A 23,408-nucleotide genomic window follows, 5' to 3' on the forward strand; every position below is an offset into this window, starting at 1 on the left:
CTTTGCACGTAATTTAAAACTAGGCTAATTAGCAACCAGATCTACTGTCATACCTAGTAAGTACATGCTTCCCTTTTGCATCTCATTGGCTTGGCTATCTGTCATTTGCTTCCATCTGGCAATGCCAGAGTGCCAAATTTAAATTGAAGGGAAACCACACCCACCTGCTGCAAACCGACACTTTGCCAGGCAGGTTTTGGAACGAGCCCACCCTAGTTTTACCAAGGTCATCTGTGTAATTTGGTTTTATGGGCTTGAACAATCAGTGCTAACTGTTTAATTTTATACACCATACCTGGCTTGGTCCTTTTGTTCTGTTTTTTTCTAAATAACAACTGAACATGATCATGATCATGTTCAACGTGATTGTTTTTGCTAACGCTGTCATGTTATAGTCATGTTGAATACTGTGCATTGTCTCTGAAAAACTAGACAGATGCATTTCTGTCATTCACAGATCCGACCTGTTATCTCATAGAGTTACTAAATAAAGCCTCCACATTATTGTGTAATTTGCATTCATTTGAAAGGGCTCTGATTCATGTGAACACCAGTAATTTCATCAGCAGGTCTATGGCAAAGCCATGTCTAGACATGTCAGAGGCAGGTTAGTGGCAACTGAGAAACACTTTCTTCTCCAATAACAAGGTTGCTTAATTTCTTTCTTTAATTTGGCCCAGCAAAGGGCCACGGTGGTGGGCTGATTTAGTTGAAGAACTTTTCTAGCTTTTTATTAGCCAACAATGTCAGCACTCACACAAGTCTCAACAATGATTGAATGCCCTAAAATCCAGCAAGCACAGTTCAGTTGCACAACATCCCTGAACTTCAAATGAAATTCACAGGAAAGCTTTGAGTGAAACAGGAAAGACTCGAGTGCAGACAGTTTATAATGTAACACTCAAAACCTTTTGCATTTGTTTCCTTAAGTTTAAAATGATGGTTTATTTTGTGCCTGAAAATGTGTAACCAATGACATGTGAAAACAAGCTAAAAGCCTCTTACCTCATAGGACCAGACACACTGGACACCTGCAAACCTCCTGACACACCGGCCAACCTCAACATCTTCATGTGTGGTGTACATCTCCTGTATACACTCTCGGATGTGGGGCACCATCCTCCTGAGGACCTCCCGGCTCATGATGACCCCTGGGCCTCCCATGCAAAAGTTCTCACCGGGCTCCAGGGCCAGTTTCCCCAGCTCGTCACGGGCCCCCATGCCGGTTTGTCCCAAGAAAATAGCCTCACTGCTGTTAAGGCTGCGCAGGAAGCTCTCCAACTTCTCACTATTGATGTAGACGTCATCGTCAGCCCTCATGAACCACTCATACTTGTCCAGATAATTGTCATGCATGTACTTAAGCATCATAAATGATTTCTTCTGGGGTGGGTATGAGTCATCCACATTTCTCAGAGCCACTATGGGAATGTTTATGGAAGTGTCAGAGCCCTCACTGGAGAAGAACCCCACGTGACCTGGAATTGTCTTTGCCCACGTCCTGTAAACACACACACATGCACACACAGTCGGACAAAAAGGAAACCAGATTATTTGTGAAATTGAACAACAAGCAGCAGATGTAGACATTTATACTCTGGTAGTTACGTACATATTACACTACATCTGTTTACACAGATGTTGTCCACATGTGTAGTTGACTGCTTTTAGTTAAAGACAGATAGCATGGTCATAAATTATGAACAACAATAATGAGGGGCTAGGTAAACTGACTTTAAGCAGAATTTCATGGGTCCTGAGAGTTCTTGGAACATTGTCTAGTTTGTAGTACAAACCCGATTCCAAAAAAGTTGACACACTGTACAAATTGTGAATAAAAAAGAAATGCAATAATTTACAAATCTCATAAACTTATATTTTATTCAGAATACAACATAGATGAAATATCAAATGTTTAAACTGAATAAATGTATCATTTTAAGGGAAAAATAAGTTGATTTTAAATTTCATGGCATCAACACATCTCAAAAAAGGTGGGACAAGGCCATGTTTACCACTGTGTGGCTTTCCGTCTTCTTTTTTATAACAGTCTGCAAATGTCTGGGGACTGAGTCGGGTTCATATTGTCAACTAAAATGGTAAATTGTAAATATTCTGCACTTATATAGCGCTTTTCTACCTATTGGTACTTAAAGCGCTTTACACTGCTTCTCATTCACCCATTCACACTCACAATCACTCACCAATGAGGGAGCTGCTATGCAGCTACATTCACCAGAAGTTACTAAATTCTGGATCAGCAGAACTTAAGGACATTTCGACGTGTGACCACAGGAGCTAGGGATCGAAGCAACAACTGTGGAATTGATGGACGACCGCTCTACCTCTACTTTATTAAACAGAGAAAGCACTGTACAAGGTAATACTTAACATCTTTTGATGCCCAGCAGTGAAACTACTGTCTGCAAAGGCTGCATAACAAGCAGGCTGACAGCAGCAGCTGCAGTCCTCTTTCAGTGTCACACCCAACATTCTCCTATAGTACAGCTTCCACCTCAATACACAACTACTGTAGTTACAAATGTAGGACAGATGATGCTTGAAAGGTAAAAACATGCTGCAGGTCATAGTTAAAGCAGAGCGAGCTCTCAATCAGCTGCTGTAGACAGCTATATAATTAAAGGGCATGAGATACTACAGCATTAATGTAGACATGTATGCTAACACTGGTTGGTTCATACATGTATAGATGTGTTTACACATGTTTCCGCATGTGAATTGTGGAACCTTAAAACAACTAAGAAACAAAGCTCAAACTGGCAATGAGAAATGAGGAAATGCAAAGCAATAGTCCAAATATACTATTTCAGTGGGAAATGCATTCAGTAATGTATGTTTATTCAGAAGCAGAATTTCTTCATTACCTCAACAAAAAGTTGGGCAAAATACCCTAACCTGTGCAAAATCTAAAGTAAAAGGTACCAATTACCAAATCCACAAATGTACTAAATTTAATTTAAAATAGTATTGAACTGCACTAAACAGCCAGCAATGTAGAATTAGCTAAAAGAGCTCTGCAAAATGGCAAAAGTAACTGACATATATCATTCTGCAAAGAGTTAAAAAGCCATATCATCTTCTTCAAAGAAACTTAGCAAGAGCTAGTATCTCCAAACTGGGAAATCTTGGTCATTCCTGCAAAGGTTGCATTTGGCCAAGGTTCCAAATTTTCTCAAAGTGATGGCTCATCTAGGAAGTTGACACAAAAGCCTATGAAAACACACAAGGACCTACAGGCCTCTCTCACCTCTACTGTGGTATTCAGCATTCTCAACTCTAGTATTAGAAAGGGCAAAAGAATATAGAGATGGGCACTGAAACCCGGTATTAAACGAGCCCTGGAGCTCAATAATCTATCTGTAGGATCAGTTTACAGTAGTTAACAGTTATTTTGCACATTTTATATTACTAACTCTATTTGTAGATATACATACAAGCAGCCTGGAGCTCACACACTAAACTTTATATACATTGTTAATAGATAAAAGTAACCTTTATCCAGCTGAATGCTATGGCTGTGGTCATAAGTTCAATTTGAAATTAGAACTGTCATTCAGAAAGTTTCAGAGTGCTCAGAGCGGGGTGGACTTCAGAGCTGCAGACAAACTACCGCACAGTAAAAATACATTCCATAAACTGTCTGCAATACATTTTTTTTCTTAAAAATGAAGGGTGAAACATAGGCATTAATAGAACAATGTACTTACATTTACTTAACATCTGTTAAAAGTTGAGCTTTTAATTCTTAGATAATACTGCAACGGTTGAGTAATAATGCATAATACTTTGTTATATTTGATGTAAAATTTGTCACGTTATGCTAAGCGCTCTGATCTGATCATAAATGCATCATTTTTTTAAAGAACTGAAAAGGCTACCAGTAAAGCACCAGATCAATTGTGCTTTAAGGTAGATACAACAAAGAGAGGGTAAAAGAAGCCCTAGTTTGCCATACTATGATTAGATTGGCTGTGAAGCTCAAGTATAATAATAATCTACTGATGTAATGGTAATTTAATTGTTCAAAAATAAATAAATAAAAAATGGAGAGAGACCTAGTGCAAGTCCTGACTGAAACCCTACTGGGATGTTGTCGCAGAACATTAAACAGATAACATTGTTAAAAACCTTCCAGTGTGGCTGAATTGAAGCAGTGCTGGAAAAATAGGGGGGGGGGGGGTTGAATTCCATCACAGTAAAAAAAAAATGACTGTGGGTTTAAGATGATTGACAAACAAATCCAGGGAAACTTGGGAGAAGCTCACAATGGAGGGGATTGAACCAACAACTGTGAGTGGAGTGAGGCTGAAGTCAGCTCATCAAGAGCTCCACACATAGATGTCTTCAGGAAATGGGTTACAATTGTTGCATTCTTAGTATCAAGCCACTTGAAATAGAAACAACACCAGAAGAGTCTTACCTGGGCTAAAGAGAAATAGAAATGGACCACTGCTCATGGGTCCAAAGTTCTTTTCAGATGAAAGTAAGTTTAGATATCAAGGCCCTAGATTCTGGAGGAAGAGTGGACACACACAAGATTCAAGGTCTTTGAAGTCCAGTGTGAAGTGATGCTGGAGATGCTTGTCCTTTTTCAGTAGGAGTTATCACCTACCCAAATTATGATAACTACGGCTGGTTTGCTGACCATGATGTTGCCGTGCTTGATTGGCCAGCCAATTTGCCTAAGCTGATCCACATAGAGGATCTATGGTGTATTGTCAATGACAAGCAGCACAGATCAAGAAAGTCTATTGAATGCTTAAACAAACATACTTTTTGGAAGTTGGACATTTCTGTATTGTAAATCTTTTTTTGATTGATCTTAGGAAATATTTGAATATTTTGAGATGCTCAAGTTTTAATTTTCATTAGCTATAGGCTGCAATCATCAAAATTTGACCAAAACAACAAAAAAAAAGTAAAATAGTTCCCTTTATGTGTAATCGATTTAGAATATAAGAGTTTGACTTTGTTACTTATATTATTTAAAAACATTAACTTTTTCACTTTTCAATTTTTTGCCCACTTCATTAAAAACTGGTAGAAATCTAGAGGCAGGACAAATATTTTAATGGCATTTTAAGTGGAGAATTTTCTGTGGTAAAGCTGTGAGTCAGAGTTTTACAAGCATGACTGAAAATGTTTAGAGTCTCTGTGGAAAAGTAGTGACGTTATCGTTCTACATATGATGGTTCCAGGTTTCTTCAACTCTGTAACCTATATAAGGTTGAAAAAGCATATTGTGACCTGAGAGGTAACCTGAAGATCTATTTTATTCAGTTTAATGTTCATCACTATAATTTACTGTATCTGACAGTGATCGGACATAAAGAAAAGCACACTTACTATATTCACAACTAGCAAGCACAACTGTTGAAGACAGATGGTCATAGTCGCTCTTATCCTATGTGATAGTAACATCTATAAATGGTATTTGTTTTATAAATTATGAATTAACTTTATGAATTAACAGTTAATAAATTAGAATTTGCAGAAAAGTGATGGTAACCAAAAAAACGCACGAAATGCACTCAATGTAATTGTTGCTGCCAAAGCCTTGGAAGAGGGTTTTGGAAAATCACGTAAACATTGCTACTATTTTCTACAATTTCTTTTAATTTTAAAAAAAATGAGTTATGTTATCTCTTTTTTATTTTAGATTTTATTAACACATTATTGTAATCATTTTTTTAGGGTTTGGAGATCAGTCTGGGACTTTGTTATCAGGTCCTCCTATTAAATTCCATTGTGATGCAATGTTCTTGTCCTATCACACTCAGGTCCAGAGCAGAGACCCTAACCTGAAGATGAAATTGTTTTACAATCCTGTTTTAATTAAAGTGGAAACCATAACCGAGTAACTCTCTGTTGTTCTCCAGTGTTTGCCATTTAGATGTACTTCCATCCTAAAGTTATTGATAATTTTTTGTCAGGAACTATAGTCCAAGACACACCCCTGGGGTAAAGGTCCCTCTAGTGCGTTGTGATTTAGATGTCCACAGAATGGCCTGGGAACATTTAAATTCAGTAGCCCCACACCCCCTCCGTACTATCTGTATTCGTATTAAAATGACCATTGCTAAACGAATGCAGTTTTTTTACTATAGATGAAAGCTGCAAAGAAAAACAAAGCCCCCTTCATCATCCACAAGTGTGAAATACAGAGTGTTATCTTTTAATTGGTCGATCAATCAGCAACATTCAGCACTGCAGGCTTTGCCCAACAGTTGTTGAACCTTTAGAGAGTATGACTCCCAGGCCAGAGGCTTTATTAGGGGTAGAACCATGGCCCTGAACAAATTTGTTATCTCTAAGTGATCTATAATTCATCTTCCCTAAATCATACTTTATTGTCGAAGATATATCACAAGATGCTGATTGAAGACAGCTCTTTAGAAACCCACCACGTTCTGCTTTGGTTTGACTACATGGTGCAGTCAGAATTTAGATGAGGTTCTATCAGGTGGCTGAAAGAAGCACTTCCCAAAAGCTTTTGTTTGTGATACTGGCCTAACTCATTTATAGAACTAGCAAAATCAAATATATCATGTTGTGTTCATTAGAGCTTTATAAAGCCCCCGGACCTAACCTTACCAGTGGGTTATTAGGTTGCTCAACATCCCTCTGTTCAAAGCCTGCTTTGTTTCTTAGGCCTTTAAAATTGCCATTCAGGTGGAAAAAAATCGCTATGAAGTCATAAAACTATTTTGTACTTACGGTTAAATAGTTTGTAAAATATAACCTAATAGGCCTATGTATTTATCAAAGCCCATTTGAATTAGCGCATGGATTGTTAGACCTAGACAACGACACATAACGCTAAATTACTTCTGTCTAGAACGTGAAAACACACACGCACGCTGTCACCTAACGTTAGCATCACATGAACATTACTCTGAGACAAGCTGGATTCCACCTTAAGTTGAACTGGATGTCAAGAGCTCTTAAGTACTTAAGTCTTTCTTACAGTACATTTCAAACAGTAACGTTATTGTAGTTGATGGTTGGACTCAACGTTTTTCCAGCTGCAGTTCCATGGTAACGAAACGTGTACTACATACAGCTAAACTGTTCTCTACGAATGTTCTAGTACGTTAATTCCAGCCTAACGTTACCAGTAACCGTTACAATCACTGACGCGATGCTACTAAAGAATTTCAAGTTTTATTTCCATTCTGTATTGAGTTATGGGTTTTCGATTTAAAAACATGAGGCTTGAGGGATGGAATTGGGGGGTGAAGGGGGGGAGGGGGGGGGGGTGTTAGCAGATAATTACAGTGGTAATTACCACGGTAACGTAACGTTAGGCGTAGACGGAAGGCCACATATAGCGCTGGCTTTACACTGAGAATTGGGCACCATTACCTTTCATTTTTGAGAAAGGGAGAAAGGAGAAAGGGGAGCAATGTTCTGACGCAGCACATACCTATATGCCGCCACGGCTCGGTTGTTCAGGTACTTCTGGGCAGTCATCACACCGACGAACAGGAAATTATTGGACCGGGAACCAGGTTTTTCGGTCGCCGGTGAACCGTTATCTTGTGGAGGCCATAACACTGTGCTGTAATCCTTTCCCCGTACCACGTTTACCCCACAACCGGCAAGGCTCCCTTTTTGTTTTAGTCCAGCTTTCTTCAACTCTGTCGCCCAGGGTAAAATTAATCTCGAAGCCAGTGTAAATCCAATAACCAGTCCCAACAGAACGCTAAACCATGCTCTTCGGTTTCGACCTGCCATTCCCTGAAACTTCACCAGCTCTAAACTAAATTAACAATAAAACAATTAAAAAAAAAACGGACTGGTAGAGCTACCGCGTCTGCAGAAAACCGGGCTCACACACTTTGTCTCATGGCAGAAAAGCCCTTTTCTTCCAGTTGCCTACGTAGCATCACAGCAGTCTCCTTGAAGACGCCACCTGAACCGTTCTTTGTCACTGCCGCTTCTGATCATCAAGCTGTCCGTTCCTATCGACAACTGATGAACTTCAGAGATGATCGGAAAAGGTAGCAGCTCGTTTCTTTGTTTTGAATAGTGGCTGCTTTCTTGCCATTATTTCATCATTGGAAGAATGTCGGACTGCCGAGAGAGCGGATCGCGAACGGGTATAAAAGTGGTTTGACCCAACGGAATTTCCGTAGAAACGCTGTGACTGGCTGGCTGAATTCGCCCTAGTGATGCTGCGTTTAAGGTAGTAGGAGAAAATCCGCATCCACAGCACTACAAAAATTCTTGTGCGAATACAGTGAAGTTTTTACAAGAAGACCAAAAATTAGACACCAGCAACAATAATAATAATACTAATGACAATGTTGATATTTTGTTGTTGATGTTGATATACAATAATTAGTATTATAATAGGTCAGTATAAACTGGGATGTGATTAGTTTTAGCTGTATGTGTGGAATATTATTATCGTCCTGAAAATAGTTTTTAACTCTACCTAAACAGTAATCAAACTACTTTGGAAGTCAAATGTGTTTTTAGTTTAGATATACTTAACCTATCAAGGAGTAAAGCAAATTTTGCTTTTACTATTATTAATTTCTTTTACCACTTAAAATATTATTATGCTACATTTCGATGGCAGAAATTAAAATGAGACACGTTTTGTCAAAAAACTAAATAAATAGCTAGTTTTTGGTAGTTGGACCTAAAAACATCACAAATTCTTAAACGCAGCATTGTCTGTGAGCGCTCTAGTCTCGAGCTCCCTCGTCTGGTTGTTGAATAACAGTTCGAGTTCATTCAAGCCAGAGATCTCTGACAAATTATCAAGCCAAGTAAACTTTACTTGTATATACTATATCTACAGTTTCTACCACCAATCTTACATGATTGAATATAATTTGTCACCATGGTTTTTAAATCATAATGTATAAAGATTAGAGGTTATCATTGACATCTGTGTTTACATTGACATTAGCCCATGGCACTGATCTTGTCCAACATTGTCCTCTACCATGGCCGTCAGACTTTATAGTTCCAGTCTAACAACAAATTTTGCCTTCCCGATCAGCTTGTTCACTCTGTTGACATCATTAGCCTTGATGGCACTTCCCCAGCATACAACCACAAAAAAGCCCACTCACTACTGCTACTTTGATATAACATTTTCAGTAGCCTGTTGGCTATGTCAAAGGAACCAAGTCTCCTGTGGAATAACAGTCTGTTCTGTCCTTTCTTGTAGAGATCATGTGTTATCTGACCAGTTTATTGTTAGCCTGGACTCCCTGGAGCACACTGTCTCAACTCACTCCACCCTGATAATCACCTCCTGGTATCTATATTTATATTCAAATGACCATTGCTGTAAGCTATAGGGTAATTACTGCTTTTTATCAAGGGGAAAAAAACAATACTCTTTTGATCAGGTCACAAAAGGTTCCTGCCCTTTGGTGAAAATGGGGGTAGTGATGGGAGTCTTACTGCTCCTCCCTTAAGTCCATCACCAGTTCCTTGGTTTTAATGAAAACGAGATTTAAGCAGTTGTTGCTGCACCACTTTACAAATCTGTCACGTGTAGACTTCTCATCACCTTCGTTATTAATGAATCAAACAACTGAGGAATCATCAGTGAACAATTGGAAGTGGTAAGTTCCTGAGTTTGAATAGAGGTCAGAGACAGGAACAGAAACAGGAATGGTGTCAGTAAACCTTCTTTAGGTGCATCGGTGCTACAGCCAGCTACAGTAAAGAAACGAATGCCGAAGGTCATTGTCTGTAGGTGCTAAAACTTTTTAAAAGCTGCCCTTCAGACATCTCATGTACTCTGGGTTTTCTCTCATCAGTTCATTGTCCATTTGTTTTGTTCGAATGAAATGCATTGAGCACATTTGTCAGACAGGTGACACGGTTGAGCAGTGGTTAGCATTCTTTGTTCACATTAAGAAAGTCCTGGGTTTAAAACTGACCAGCTAGCTCGCCTCTTATCTCCAAGGGGCCCCTAATAAGATTAGCATTAAAGACTAGCAAACAGGGGGTTGACCTGTTTCACACTGAACCTGTGGCCCACATGCACTTATTTAATTAGTATACTCTAAGTAAACTGTTAAAAACACACATGCACAAACAAAAAGCCGCATGTTCCCCTTATATGCACGGAATATGTTTTATTGCAAATCAATGTGAACAGACCACATTTACCTTACTAAGCCCCTTACATTTGACAGATCAAAATGTTTGCATTTATGTTGTAAGAATATACAATCTCTATAGCTGCTATAGGAATATCAGCTCTAAAGCTATGGTGGTACATTTTAACATATATGTTAACATACAACATATTAAAATGTATCGTAAAAACACACTGACTGTAAAATTCATCAGCCAACCCTAGTGGTTACGGACCATTTATAGGAATAGCATCATTACAAGCTTTCAATAACACAAAGCATTTTTCCCTTTAAAGACATGACTCAAGGATCCATCACGAGAAGTCAAACAGAAGTGATACCAGGTATATGCTACTAATTATGCTAACTGATCAACATTTAAGTATGAGGCAAGTTTTTAAAAAAGAGAAAAATAAAGTGGAGGCTTGGTGATATTGTTTGCTTGGTTCAGTCAGTGTGTAAATGAGGTTGCCAGAGGTCAAAGGTCAAACAGACCAATGTCTGACTTTCTTTAACCTCATCCACCAGATGATGGTCCTCTCCTGCCAGGTCTCCAGGAGCACGAGCCCCCTCCTTGCCCAGTCAGAGGACTGTAGTCTGAAAAACACAGAACAGAATTCAGACTGCTGGTACAAGAAACACACAAGGTTTCTCCTCTGTTCAAAACTGCTAGCCCATCAAACAAGGAACCAAAAAGAACGTACACCTCTGCCATCGAAGTTAGTGCTTAGATAAGCTTACAATTGCTTTAAATTTTACTACTTTGGGAGTTTCTAACAGAATTAAGGGGGTATAGAAGATATGATATTGATACGAACAACCCTTTGCTCAGTTTTCACTGGTCATAAGAAAAGTCCACAGCTGAAATGCTCATTCCAGTGGTAAAATTCCTCAGGTAGCCTACTGAGACCATAGGAAAATGCTTTTTGAAAATAAAAGACACTTAAAAGCCTGGGCAGCATGGTGGTGCAGTGGTAGGAGCTGCTGCCAGCAGGCAGAAGGTCACTGTTTCAAATATGCCTTTTGGCTGTTGCTTTCCTATGTCTTGCCCAATTACAGCTTGGATAGACTTTAGAACCTGTGACCCTTTATATGATAAGTGGTTGTAACCACTTAATAATAATAATGGATGAATGGATGGATGAGTGCTAAAAGCCTTACTGTCCTGTTAAGCACGTACCAGTACTGCGAAGGGTTTTCTTAGCAGTCTTTGGTTTCAGCACTGTGGTGGATGAGCTGTCCTCTTCAGGTGTCTGCAGTGATAAGCATTATTGAGACACTACAGTGGTTGACTCAGACTGAGATTTCATCGATATGTGTGAGAGTGGTTAGCTTTAGTTAACATCGTTTAATACATCTGATCAATCCTTATTTTACACTCAAGTAAAAGATGTGGACCAATTTATTGGAACTCCCACAGTTCACTGTATAGCTGTTTAATAAGGCTGAGATTAGAGCTAGAGGGACGAGGGATTCTTTCAAAGAGTTGACATATGCAATATGGAGAGGCCCCCTTTAACTATGAGACACCTGGAGCAATTTATTCATAACGAGTGTGCCCAACAGAGGGCAAAACAGTTTCAATGATGTACCCCTTACTAGTGGTCTACTAAAATAATGCTGACTGTGTATGTAAATGTAAATCAGCATACAGTATTTTATAATGAGTTGTATTTTGGTTATGTTGCTCTGGGTAGCTGTGAGCTGTGTTAAAGATTACATATGTATAGATTATGGTACAGTACAGATAAAGGAGAGAATAGCAAGTAACCACTCACATTTTTTGTATCATATTGTAAATTGTTATCAAACCATGCATCAAACTGAAATGTTAATCAACTGTATGATCACACACCTAGCAATGATGTATGATTTGTTTTAAATTAGTTTTTAGTGAAAGAAATATTTGAAATTAATAAAATGAAGCCCAAAACTGATCAAATGAACTATAGTAGATGACAGATGAAAAGGTTACAGTGATTAAACTTGAAACCAACCTGAGAAAGCTTAGCACTTCCTTTGTAACTCTTGCCCTGTTGCATACTGTCCCATATCTCAATTTTCTGCCTTCTCTTCTCTTCTTCTTGCTGTCAACAAAATCCATGAAATATTCAGTTCAGTTCTGATTTCATCAGCAGATCACAATTTTACCCTCAATCTGTTCTATTTCACATTTGCACCTGTTCCTGTTTTGCTTTAAACATGGCTGCTTTGGCATCAAGCTCCTCTTGCATCCTTCTACAAGCTGCTTCCATGGCCTCTTGTCTTTTTGCCACCAATGCAGCATCTTTATAAAAGAGAACAGTCAAAAATCACAACATGTTCTTCATTACTAAGCTGATAATAAAAAAGTAGTAAGCATCTAATAGTTTACGTATATAGTCTAATACGTCTAATAGTTTAAAGACTATTTCCAATCTACAATTACTTGTGATCAGACTAGAAAAACATATTTGAATGTTGTCACAGGAACTTATTTGTATTTGTAGCTTAGAAGAATCAAATGCTTTTTAATCTGTCAACCTTTTAGGCAGCAAAAAAGGTTTTTCATGTTGATAGTGTTAATCCCTACTGTAGTCATTTTTATATAAATATAACATTTTATTTGTTTTTAATTTGTAGTAATAACAAAACCTATTCTTTCAATCAAGATCAACATTTTCCCAGTAAACAACATATTAAAAGAGACTCATATTTTACTGGTCTGCATTTGGCTTGTTGACTCTGTATAAAATATATAAAATAATGCTAATGTATATGCTTGTGCTGACCTTGCAATGCTGTGTATGATCTCCAGCGAGATATCCTCTTGCTCAGGTGTTCGATGAGCAGGTAGACCAGCACACTCAAAATCAGAAGGTACCACCCATACTGGGCCAGGATCTCTCCTACTGCAGAGACAGGAACAAACATCATGTCAGATATTTTGTTTAAAGGACACTCTCAACTTTTAGTTACTTAAGACTGTACAGGAATAAGATAAAATCAGATTTCTCACAACAGGGTTCGAAAGTATAGTTCAACTTATAACCTTATATTAAAGTATGTACCTAAGTATAATTTTGAGGTAATTACACTTTACTTTTGCAGTTCTTTTGCAGACCCATAATCCATGTTGATTCAAAGAACAGTACTGTACTCTTTACTACACTACATATATCAGACAGCTTAAGCAACTTTTCAGATGCAAATTCTTAAGACAAAATGTGAGCAACTAATAAATGCTGTTGTAAATAACACAATAATAAATAAAGTTGTCGTTACATAAAGTGGTCAAAATTAGCTCCAAGTCCACACCAAGTATCATAGTATGACTAATATTTGTCCTTAGTTTACAATTATCACAATACAAATGTTTCTTTGCTAGTTTGCAATTTACAGCACAAATTTAGTGGAGTGGAGTGGAGACATAGGCAGTGCAAAAATGAATGCTTCTGAATAGAGGAAATCAGACTAAATTGGGTTTTGAAGTAGTTCTCTTTGAATTTGTACATTAAAACAAACTCAAAAACATTTTAGATTTCTGCTAAAACTTTGAGACACATTTGAAGCATTGTTTTTGCACATTGGGCCTTTAATTTGTGTACATTTGCCAGCTGCCTCACTTTTATTTTGACAAGCATAACTTTTATAGACTAAGAAGAGCACATACAAGACAGACGAATCGTTGAGGTAAAGTGGACCCTTCATGAGAAAGAGAATAGATTGGAATGCTGCCACCCGTCTCACTGTTGAGAGGAGACGTCAATTTCATAATGTAACGAAACGCCATCAAAAGTAAATGTCATGGTAATGGTGATGTGGCTGCAAGCGTTAAACAAATTTAGCAGCAACCGTTGTACAAACCCAATTCCAAAAAAGTTGGCACACGAATTGTAAATAAAAAAGGAATGCAATCATTTACAAATCTCATAAACTTAGATTTTATTCACAATAGAATATAGATAACATATCAAATGTTGAAAGTGAGAAATTTTGAAATGTCTTGCCAAATATTGGCTCATTTTGGATTTCATGAGAGCTACACATTCCAAAAAAGTTGGGACAGGTAGCAATAAGAGGCTGGAAAGGTTAAATGTGCATATGAGGAGCAGCTGGAGGAGCAATTTGCACCTTATTAGGTCAACTGGCATCATGACTGGGTACAAAAAGAGCCTCTCAGAGTGGCAGTGTCTCTCAGAAGTCAAGATGGGCAGACGATCACCAAGTCCCCCAATGCTGCGGCGTTTAACAGTGGAGCAATATCAGAAAGGAGTTTCTCAGAGAAAAATTGCAAAGAGTTTGAAGTTATCATCATCTACAGTGCATAATATCATCAAAAGATTCCGAGAATCTGGAACAATCTCTGTGCCGGAAAACCATATTGGATGCCCGTGACTTCCGGCCCCTTAGACGGCACTGCATCACATACAGGAATGCTACTGTCATGGAAATCACCACATGGGCTTTACTTCCAGAAAACATTGTCGGTGAACACAATCCACGGTGCCATTTGCTGTTGCCGGCTAAATTTCTATAGGATCTAAACATGATCCAGAAGCGCAGGTGTTTTCTCTAATCACAATTTTTAAAACACATAATTCTGTCTATTCGCATGCTGTAGTGTATTGTGTATTACGGTACGTATCATGTTACCAAACTGGCTGACGTGCCCCAGATCCGGGTTTTCCAGTGGTGTGTTCTCCGTCTGATAAGGAACTCCATTATCGTCCACGTCTGTAATCTCCACATCATCCATTTCCGACCAAACACTAGCTAGTTGAGCTCGTAGCTAACGTTAATACTCTCTCCGGTACCGAGAGGCAGCAGCAACGTTCACTGTTATGGGTCTCGGCTTTGTAGCTACTTCCTGTGTTTCCCACAGCAGACGGAACTAAACTCGGAGCAGCTTCAGCAGCATGTGACGCGTCAGCACATCGTTTCGTGGATGTTCATCCTTTTTTTTTAATCGAAACTTTATTGAAACCTTTGACGAAACTCTAGTTTCACTAAGTTTATCTTAATTCCCTTAATTGCATCCACGTGACCCTCGCTTGTTTCTCTCCTTACATCTTAGTTCCTCATTTGAACAGTCATCTGCAGCAATGTCTGTTTCTGATCATGGAAGCTCAGCTGTGTATAAATAAAGTTCTTAATGGCTCTCAGTTACTTCTGCGGTTAACACAGATCCGCGACTTTAACAAATAGGTGGAGCTAAAAATAACTAAATAAAAGCTATTGCAGCATATGACCAATAGGTTTCCAACAAAGGGGGGTGTCGCTTACCTGTTCTCAACATCAATCCTCCATCCTTAGAGCAAAATATGGGATTTGGGATGTGAGGAATGAAACATATTCAATCAGAAATCCATGATCGAGGATTGAGGAAGGACCATTAAGGGAAATAGGATCGACGCTCTTTCGCACCCTGAGTCCTACTGAACTTTAATGTGAGAATTAAAAAATGAAGTTTAATGTAAAATCTGTCTCTCAAAGTTAATTTATCAGTAAACTTAAGTAATGGTCCAGTATAGTTCCCCAAGCACACGTTATAGTACTGACAAGTATTTATTGTTAAGATTAGTAACTATATGCTTCTTTTTTCTTAGCCAGTTTAATAATAAGAACCTGAATAGTACACTTTTAATTTTCATTAGTTCTTCACATACTTCAAATACAACTGTAATTTTGTTTGTTTGTCTGTTTTGTTTGCCAGGCAGAAACGTAATAATGTGACCAAAAGAAAATATAAAGCACTTTTCATCCCTCACTTTAAAGGATGACTTTTAAAGTGACTGTTACAAGAGTCATCAGGTCATTGTGGGAACACAAACTTTCATCTGTTCTGGATTGTCTTATCCTAATTTTCTGTACCTGAAATTTTCTCCCAATTTTCCTTTCAATCCAGATCAACATACTATGTTCAACCCATTTCTGGAATTCATTTATTGTATAAAGTCTGACATTCCACAAGTTGGTCTTCATTGGTCTTCGAGAGGGGACTCCCACTGACTGTCCTCATACTTATCACAGTTTCAAACTGTTAGCACATAATTGATGACTCACAACTTAAAAGAAATATGGCTGTTTGCCTTCCAGGAATGGGAAGTAGGCTGCTGTGGAGACAGACACAGACAGGGCCTTGTATTCATGAGCAGGGCTAAGCTGTTGAGGTCACTGCTGGCAGCCTGAATCTCACACTTGCTAAAAATGTCAAATTTATAAACAGACTTAATTTAGATAAACTAACCACATATTATTATTCTCAATGGGGATTTTCACGTATGAAAAAATAGCTTGACCTTCTACTTAATGTACCAGTCCTAGAACAAAAATTACAACAACTGAGCCTCCTCTCTGCTCTGCATTGCCTCAGTATCAGACCAATCTTCTTGGATGAGAGAGAGACATCTACAGCTCAGACCAAAGTTCTCGTCGTCCCAGCCAGACCTTCAACCCAACACAACATTAGCTTCAACACTGGACCTGCAGTGATTGACCCCACTAAGTCGGCCAGAAATCTGGGGGTCATCATTGCCGACCAACTGAACTTTACGGAATCTCTAAGAACCTGAATAGTCTCTAAGACATGCGGATTTGCCTTCTACAACAACAGAAAGATCAGGCCCTACCTTACGGAATATACAAACCAGCTCATTGTGCAAGGCACTGGTTATGTCATGTAAATGTTCTGCACTTATATAGCACTTTTCTACCTATCGGCACTCAAAGCACTTTACACTGCTTCTTATTCAGCCATTCGCACTTACAATCACACACACATTCATACACCGATGGTGGAGCTGCTATACAGCTGGCCAACACTCACCGGGAGCAACTAAGTTGGGGTTCAGTGTCTTGCTCAAAGACACATCGACATGTGACCGGAGGAGCCAGGGATTGAACCAACAACTGCGAGATTCGTGGACAACCGCTCTACCTTCCTGGACCACAGTCGCCCCATGTCTTGATTATTGCAATGCCCTGTTAATGGGGCTACACATCAAACCCTTGCAGATGATCCAAAATGCGGCACCATGCCTCATTGTTATCGAAAAGTACTCATGTCACACCACTCTTCAGATCTCTACTCTGGCATCCTGTAGCTGCCTGGATCAGTTTCAAAGGTTTATTTCTTTCCTACAGGGTGGTCACCTTATCAGCTCCTGTTTACCTCAACTTCCCCATTCAGGTCTACAATCCCTCCCATTTGCTGCGATCTGCCAATGAACGATATCTTGTGGTCCCAGCACTACACAGAAGACACCTAGCAAAACTCTTCAGCTCAGATCCCAGGATGATCCCATGAACAAGCTACCAAACTCTGCATGCTCATCAAACTTTAGCAGACAAAGCTAAATGACTAAATGTAAATGTAAATGCACCACTATCCCTTTCTTTGCCATCTCCCTGGTCAGCGTCAGAGGTGCCTATCCTGCACTCCTCCCACATATCTACATGTTTGTCTCTTCAGACAGTAATCAGAGCACTATGCAATCCATAGAAGTATGTGAAGGATACGTAATGTTACACACTAATAGAAAATTTATCATTTCTACAATATTAAGCACATTTAGATCCTCCTTAAAGCCTAAATGGTTTTATCTCAGATGCTAAGACAAAACAAAGGAGTCTGGTGGAGTAAAGTGTCCGATCAAGTATGGCAGACTGGTTTGCCTCTGACAGCTAAGATCCATCCTGCAGAACCTAGAGATGACCAAAGGGAGGCACTGCCACAAGTATTTGGCCTTGAAACCACAGTGAGCAGGGACCATGTGCAACAGAAACTCTTACAGGTGATGGCGATGGAAATGTAAACATGCTACTTACACTAAACATAGAAGTTGTAGGATAAGAAATGTAAACAATCTGACATGTTCACCCTACTTCAAATATTATCGTTCTTCATCACGATGGCAAGTTATTGTATTAAATACTTCGACTTTCACTACTTTTGTTTTAGTTCCAATTATTCACAAAATGAGAGGTTCAATTTCAACAAAACACTGATTGAATGATGTAACTTTTTCTGGTGACAAAAATCAGTTCAAACTATTTCTGTACTGTCTTTATTTAATGTCAGCAAAACCTATAACAAACAACAAGCTGCATTCAATTGAATTTTAATGCCACAGTACAAGTGCAATTTAACGTCACTTCCGGTAAAAATGTTTATTATTATTGTGTGTCAGGTGGTTGCCATAGTGTTGTTAGGTGGCTCCTACTGTGCATGTATTTTTATGTGGACACTTTATGCTTGGTGGTCTCTCAAATAAATATAGGTTAGTAAAGTTAAGCTACATTTATGTCTAAAAAATATTTCACAAGATTCCAAATAATGAACATTATTTTCATGAGTACAAAGACATTTTGCTTGTCGGTTCCCTTGCCTTGCAACAGTTTTTGTGGTGGTTGCCAAGGTAGGTGTATGCTTCATGTGAGTGGATGCAAGACATCTCTAGATGAACGTCTTCCTCTCTATCTTAAATTCTTGCAACATCATCAGTCTTCTGTCAAACTGTAGTATTTGCCTCTGGGTTTACAAAATCTATAAATGATCACTATAAGACAGAGGGGAAAGCCTCCACTGAACCCTCCAGCTCTTCCTCCTCCACAGTGGTCCTATGATCAATATCAGCCTAGACGAAGCTTCAACTTTATCTCAACTTTATTTATAGCATGAATTCACAACAAAGTATATATCTATAGGCACTTTGTGGGCGAGTGTGGCGCAGGAAGGTAGAGCGGTTGTCCACCAATCTCACAGTTGTTGGTTCAATCCCCGGCTCCTCTGGTCACATGTCGAAGTGTCCTTGAGCAAGACACTGAACCCCAACTTAGTTGCTCCCGGTGAGTGTTGGCCAGCTGCATAGCAGCTCCCCCACCAGTGTATGAGTGTGTGTGTGATTGTGAGTGTGAATGGGTGAATAAGAAGCAGTGTAAAGCGTTTCGAGTGTCAATAGAAAAGTGCTATATAAGTGCAGAACATTTACCATGAGAAATTAAGATTATCACGAACGAAGATTTACTACGTCATGTCTACGGTTCGATCATGCCACGTTCAAGTTTTTACCAAGCTATGTAATTATCTGACTACTACTCTAATGCGGAACTAATGTATGTGAGGGAAATTTCAAAATTTAGGTAACACTGTTTCACTGTTTTCACACTTCTCACAGACCCACTATCAAACCTGCTTACACCAGTGCCTCCTCACCTTTTGCTCCCCAGCAAGACATCCTGTCTCTGGCCACACAAAGAAGTGATTAGGTAGATATCAACTATAAAACTACCTACACCTGAACATTTGCTTCCCAGAAGGGAGCCTACGGGAACCAGCACAAATCATCGATCTCAAGAACTTAAAAGACTATGAAGACAAAAGGACAAAGTAACATGAACTTGTTAATTAAGACTCCTGACCACATTGTATGAAGGTTGATTTGCATTGACTCATCCCTTTGTTCTTTGTGTGAACCCAGCTGTTGAGTTGTATGTATAAAAGGCGGAACAACCTGCACATCTTGGTCAATCAGATTGGCCCACTCTAGAGTGTAGCTCTGTTCTGCTCTGCATGTTTCTCTATTTGCTGATTAAATTCACCGTTATCATTCAATTGTAAGTTGCCTTTTTGCCTCCTAACTTGCCTTACAGTTTTTGCCACGACAGAATTGGTGTCAGAAGTGGGATTGGACGCGTGGTCTGGACTCTGATGGATGAACAGTAGCAGTGTACACAAGTAACAGCTGATTCCTCCCTATGGTTGAGAAGCTCTTCTCCTGAGGAGCCCACCCGCCGATCCAATCCAGAAGCGATACGGACCGTAATACGGCGGTGAAACAGCAACGGAGAAAGACGCGAGCAGACCAGAACTTGGTAAGAGAGCTCTATAAAACTCACTACTGGTTGGGTAGTTGACAAGACGTTGTCTTAGTTGAACCGTTGTGCTATTGACTACTGTTGTATGCAGCGCAGTAAACTCTGAGTCGCACGAGGAAAGGTAGCGCTAGGAAACGGCAACTAGAGGAATGGGTATAGTACTGGGTACTAGAGAAATGAGCCCCTGGCCTGGGCACAGTCTGCCAACTCATTTGTCACCATTATGTGAAGAAATGTCAAAAAAATACAAGGGTAGTTGTAATCAATTGACTGAATGGTGGGAATTGGGGTTTCCTAAAGAGGGTAGTCTGAGTAGCAGACAGTTAGCTCAGTTAAAAGATAAACTGGAAAAGAGAGAAAGGGAGAGCGCAGAGCATCACAAGTCCTTGTCCAAACAAAGTAAAAGAAAGCATAAGGTGTTCCAACCTGACTGGAAGGCATTTAGTATGTGGAAAGATGAATGTCATGTGAGGGAGAGTAGAATGTTTAGACGACAGAATGCAAATGAACATGAGAGGCCAAAACAGAAAGAACCAGAAAATGTAGTTTATAGACCAAAAGATTGTTCTGACACTGAACCTCTGTATCCTGTATTGTCTGAGTTTCACAAGGTGGATCCAGATCTGGACTCTGCTCCTCCACTGCCTCCCCCACCATACCAGAGCCAAGCAGCACAGCAGGGGGGAATCCAAGCCAGCCCTCCCCCATCAGAAAATGCAGCAGCCACACAAAGAGCACAAAGGGGCAACACCTCTGAGGAATCACTCCTGGAGCCCAGCCCTGGAAGTGTTAAAGGACACTCCATGCACACCAGATCAAAAGGAAATAACTTTCCCCCCAATCTTGAAGAACAAATAGAAGATGGCATGCATGTTCTGACTTTTCCTATGATTGAGGTGGGAGGAGTTCATGGCCCCCAACTTGTTTTCCGCCCCTGGACAGAATTGGACATTAAGGAAGCAATTGAGAAAGTCACTCACCCAAAAAGAAATGCAAACAAGTGGGGAGAGGACTTCCAGAACATGGTGCAGGACTACAAACCAACATTTCAGGAATTGGAGCGCCTGCTGAAGCAACAGCTGGGATGTGATTTTCACAAGGTCAGACACTTGTTTACCAACTCCAATCTCAGGCTTCGTCTGAAGCAGCAAGACTGGGAACATGAGGACAATGCTTTATACAGGAACGCTGTAACACTACTGGTGCAGGGTGTGCAAGCAAAGTTTCCGCTTAAGCAAGACATGAGTGTGATCAGTGCCATACAGCAGGAGCCAAACGAGTCTGTGGGAGCATTTCTCGCACGGCTAACTGAGGCATATGACATACACAGTGGTCATGTTCCACCAGAAGATGGACTGGGAAGGAACCCCATGAGTGCCTATGAGGCCCATCTTAAGGATGCTTTTCTAAACAGGACGAAACCAGAAATTGCAGAGGCAGTAAAACAGAGTTGTTTGACTTGGAAAATCTGTCCACTCAGAGACATTTTGCAACATGCAGAACATGCAGAAGAAACACAGAGGCGGAATGAAGAACAAAGGAAACAGAGGCGCCAACATAAGCTTGATTCTGCACAATACACCATGTTCAATGCCATGTCCAACATGACAGCTCGTGGCCACAGACAAAGAAGCGGACGTGGCCGGGGAAGAAGACGACACCAGCATGACCCAGAAGCTTGTTACCGGTGTGGTGAGAAGGGCCACTGGGCAAGGGACTGCTTTGTGAATAAGCAACAAGCTGACTGAGTGGGAGAGCAGGGGGAGCAGACGCTGGATCAGGTGACACCTATACAGGAACAGACATCAGATCAGGTGAAGAGCACCCTCACATTCACACACACACAAACAAAACCCAGATATGATCTGCATAATTTTACAATGTATAGTCATTCTGATAAGTACAAAATATTCCCAGAGATTTGCCTTTTGGTTGAAAATCATGAAGTGACCTTCTTAGTTGATTCGGGAGCTACAAGCTCTGTTCTAAAGACTGGCTCATTACCAAGTCCTCCCAAATTGAGTGGTAGATCATGTCTTACAATAGGTGCTAGTGGAAAACCTGTTTTAGAAAATTGCTCTGTTCCTCTCAAATGCAGTTTGGGGAAACAGACCATCAAACACTCATTCATAGTGTCACAAAACTGTCCAGTTAATCTATTAGGGAGAGATTTGATGTGTCAATTTGGAATAGTACTTTGTTCAACACTTGATGGAATCAAAGTCTTAAAACACGGAGATGAAGAATATCCATCACAGCTCAATCAAATTATTAACATCCATTCACAATATGCATATAAATGGCAACTTGTTGACAACACGCCTGTTGTACAGCAGCTTACAGATTTTGCACACACACACAGCACACAAGCAGAAACATTCCAACATCATAAGACACTACACTGCACAGCACACGTAAATGAAGGACCAGAAAGTGAATATGAAAGTCAGTGGTATGTTGAATATGAAAGTCAGTGGTATGTTGAAAATGGGGAATCGGAAGTGATATGTTTGACAAATGTGTATTGGACAAGGACTGCTGCGGTTGCCTCTGTCTCACTCTCCTCTAAACAGGAAGTACTATTTAAGGGGGACACTCCACATATCCCATTGGCAAAACCTTCTGACTGGAGATGGCAAGAACTGGGCCCTTGGTTGCAAAGCCGGCTGCTCCTCAAGGATTTCCAACCAACAGCATCAGATCCTAGGATGGAATACAGTAGGAAGGGTGATGTGCATCGTACACAATTTAAATCAATTGTGCAAGCTTTTAGAACAGTTGAGCTCATTGATGGCCATGACACCGCACAGGCTGCAGCCTATACCATCACAGAAACTAGTTTACCACCAGAGCTCGAGCAAATTCCAAAATCTCTCTGGGCAGCCCATAAATATGATGTAGGTCTTATGAGAGATGCAGAACCTCTGACAGTACATCCAAAATCCGAGTACAGGCCATGTCAGAAGCAATATCCTTTAAAGCAGGAAGCCATCGATGGCATAAGGCCTGTGTTTAATTCTCTGCTAAAAGCAGGTGTAATAATTCCATGTAGCAATTCCCCAGTGCGCACTCCCATATTCCCTGTTAAAAAAATTAGAGACCAAGGTCAACCAACTGAGTGGCGCTTTGTGCAAGATTTGCAGGCGGTGAACGCAGCCGTTCACCCCCGGGTGCCAGAAGTAAGTAATCCCCAAACCATTTTGTCTCTGGTACCACCAAATTCAACTTACTTCTCAGTAATAGATCTGGCCAATGCCTTCTTCTCTGTCCCTGTACACAAGGACAGCCAGTACTGGTTTGCTTTTTCATTTGAAGGGAAGGTTTATACTTGGACCCGTTGTCCTCAGGGCTATTCTGAAAGTCCAGGTTACTTTCATCAAGCTCTCAACAGAAACCTCCAAGATCTTAATTTGCCGG

The 23,408-nt window shown here is 39.9% G+C and overlaps 2 protein-coding genes across 3 annotated transcripts in view; both read right to left on the bottom strand.

Annotated features, from left to right (window-relative positions):
* chsy1 (chondroitin sulfate synthase 1) overlaps positions 1-7,781 on the bottom strand; it is a 42,181-nt gene extending 34,400 nt beyond the window's left edge. Inside the window, exons 1-2 of the mRNA XM_067493959.1 lie at positions 7,448-7,781; positions 1,006-1,501 (exon numbers count right to left, since the gene is read on the bottom strand). Of these exons, the coding sequence (XP_067350060.1) occupies positions 1,006-1,501; positions 7,448-7,758 (807 nt within the window). The 5' untranslated portion in view covers positions 7,759-7,781. The remainder of the gene's footprint in view (positions 1-1,005; positions 1,502-7,447) is intronic.
* Positions 7,782-10,104: 2,323 nt separating this feature from the next.
* Positions 10,105-15,274, bottom strand: LOC137108947 (selenoprotein S-like). Of its 2 annotated transcripts, XM_067494125.1 has the most exons (6): positions 14,769-15,195; positions 12,905-13,024; positions 12,314-12,420; positions 12,131-12,220; positions 11,314-11,386; positions 10,105-10,730 (listed from the first exon to the last, which is right to left on the bottom strand). In XM_067494125.1, the coding sequence occupies exons 1-6, from the start codon at positions 14,869-14,871 to the stop codon at positions 10,651-10,653; spliced, it is 573 nt and encodes a 190-aa protein (XP_067350226.1). In that variant the 5' UTR covers positions 14,872-15,195; the 3' UTR covers positions 10,105-10,650. The 2 variants fall into 2 exon arrangements, with proteins under 2 accessions (XP_067350226.1, XP_067350235.1); XM_067494134.1 differs by lacking the exon at positions 12,131-12,220 and having other exon boundaries at positions 14,769-15,274.
* Positions 15,275-23,408: the final 8,134 nt, after the last annotated feature.

This window comes from Channa argus, chromosome 2 (assembly GCF_033026475.1).
Source record: "Channa argus isolate prfri chromosome 2, Channa argus male v1.0, whole genome shotgun sequence".
In the NCBI taxonomy this organism is placed as follows: domain Eukaryota; kingdom Metazoa; phylum Chordata; class Actinopteri; order Anabantiformes; family Channidae; genus Channa; species Channa argus.

Bases quoted from the DNA above. Each gene is read 5' to 3' on its own strand.
- LOC137108947 (XM_067494125.1), bottom strand. From the start codon at position 14,871: ATGGATGATGTGGAGATTACAGACGTGGACGATAATGGAGTTCCTTAT. The intron at 12,221-12,313 runs GTGCAAATGTGA...TTTTGTTGACAG, and splicing joins TTAAAGCAAAACAGGAACAG to CAAGAAGAAGAGAAGAGAAG. The intron at 11,387-12,130 runs GTTGGTTTCAAG...TTATCACTGCAG, and splicing joins GAAGTGCTAAGCTTTCTCAG to ACACCTGAAGAGGACAGCTC.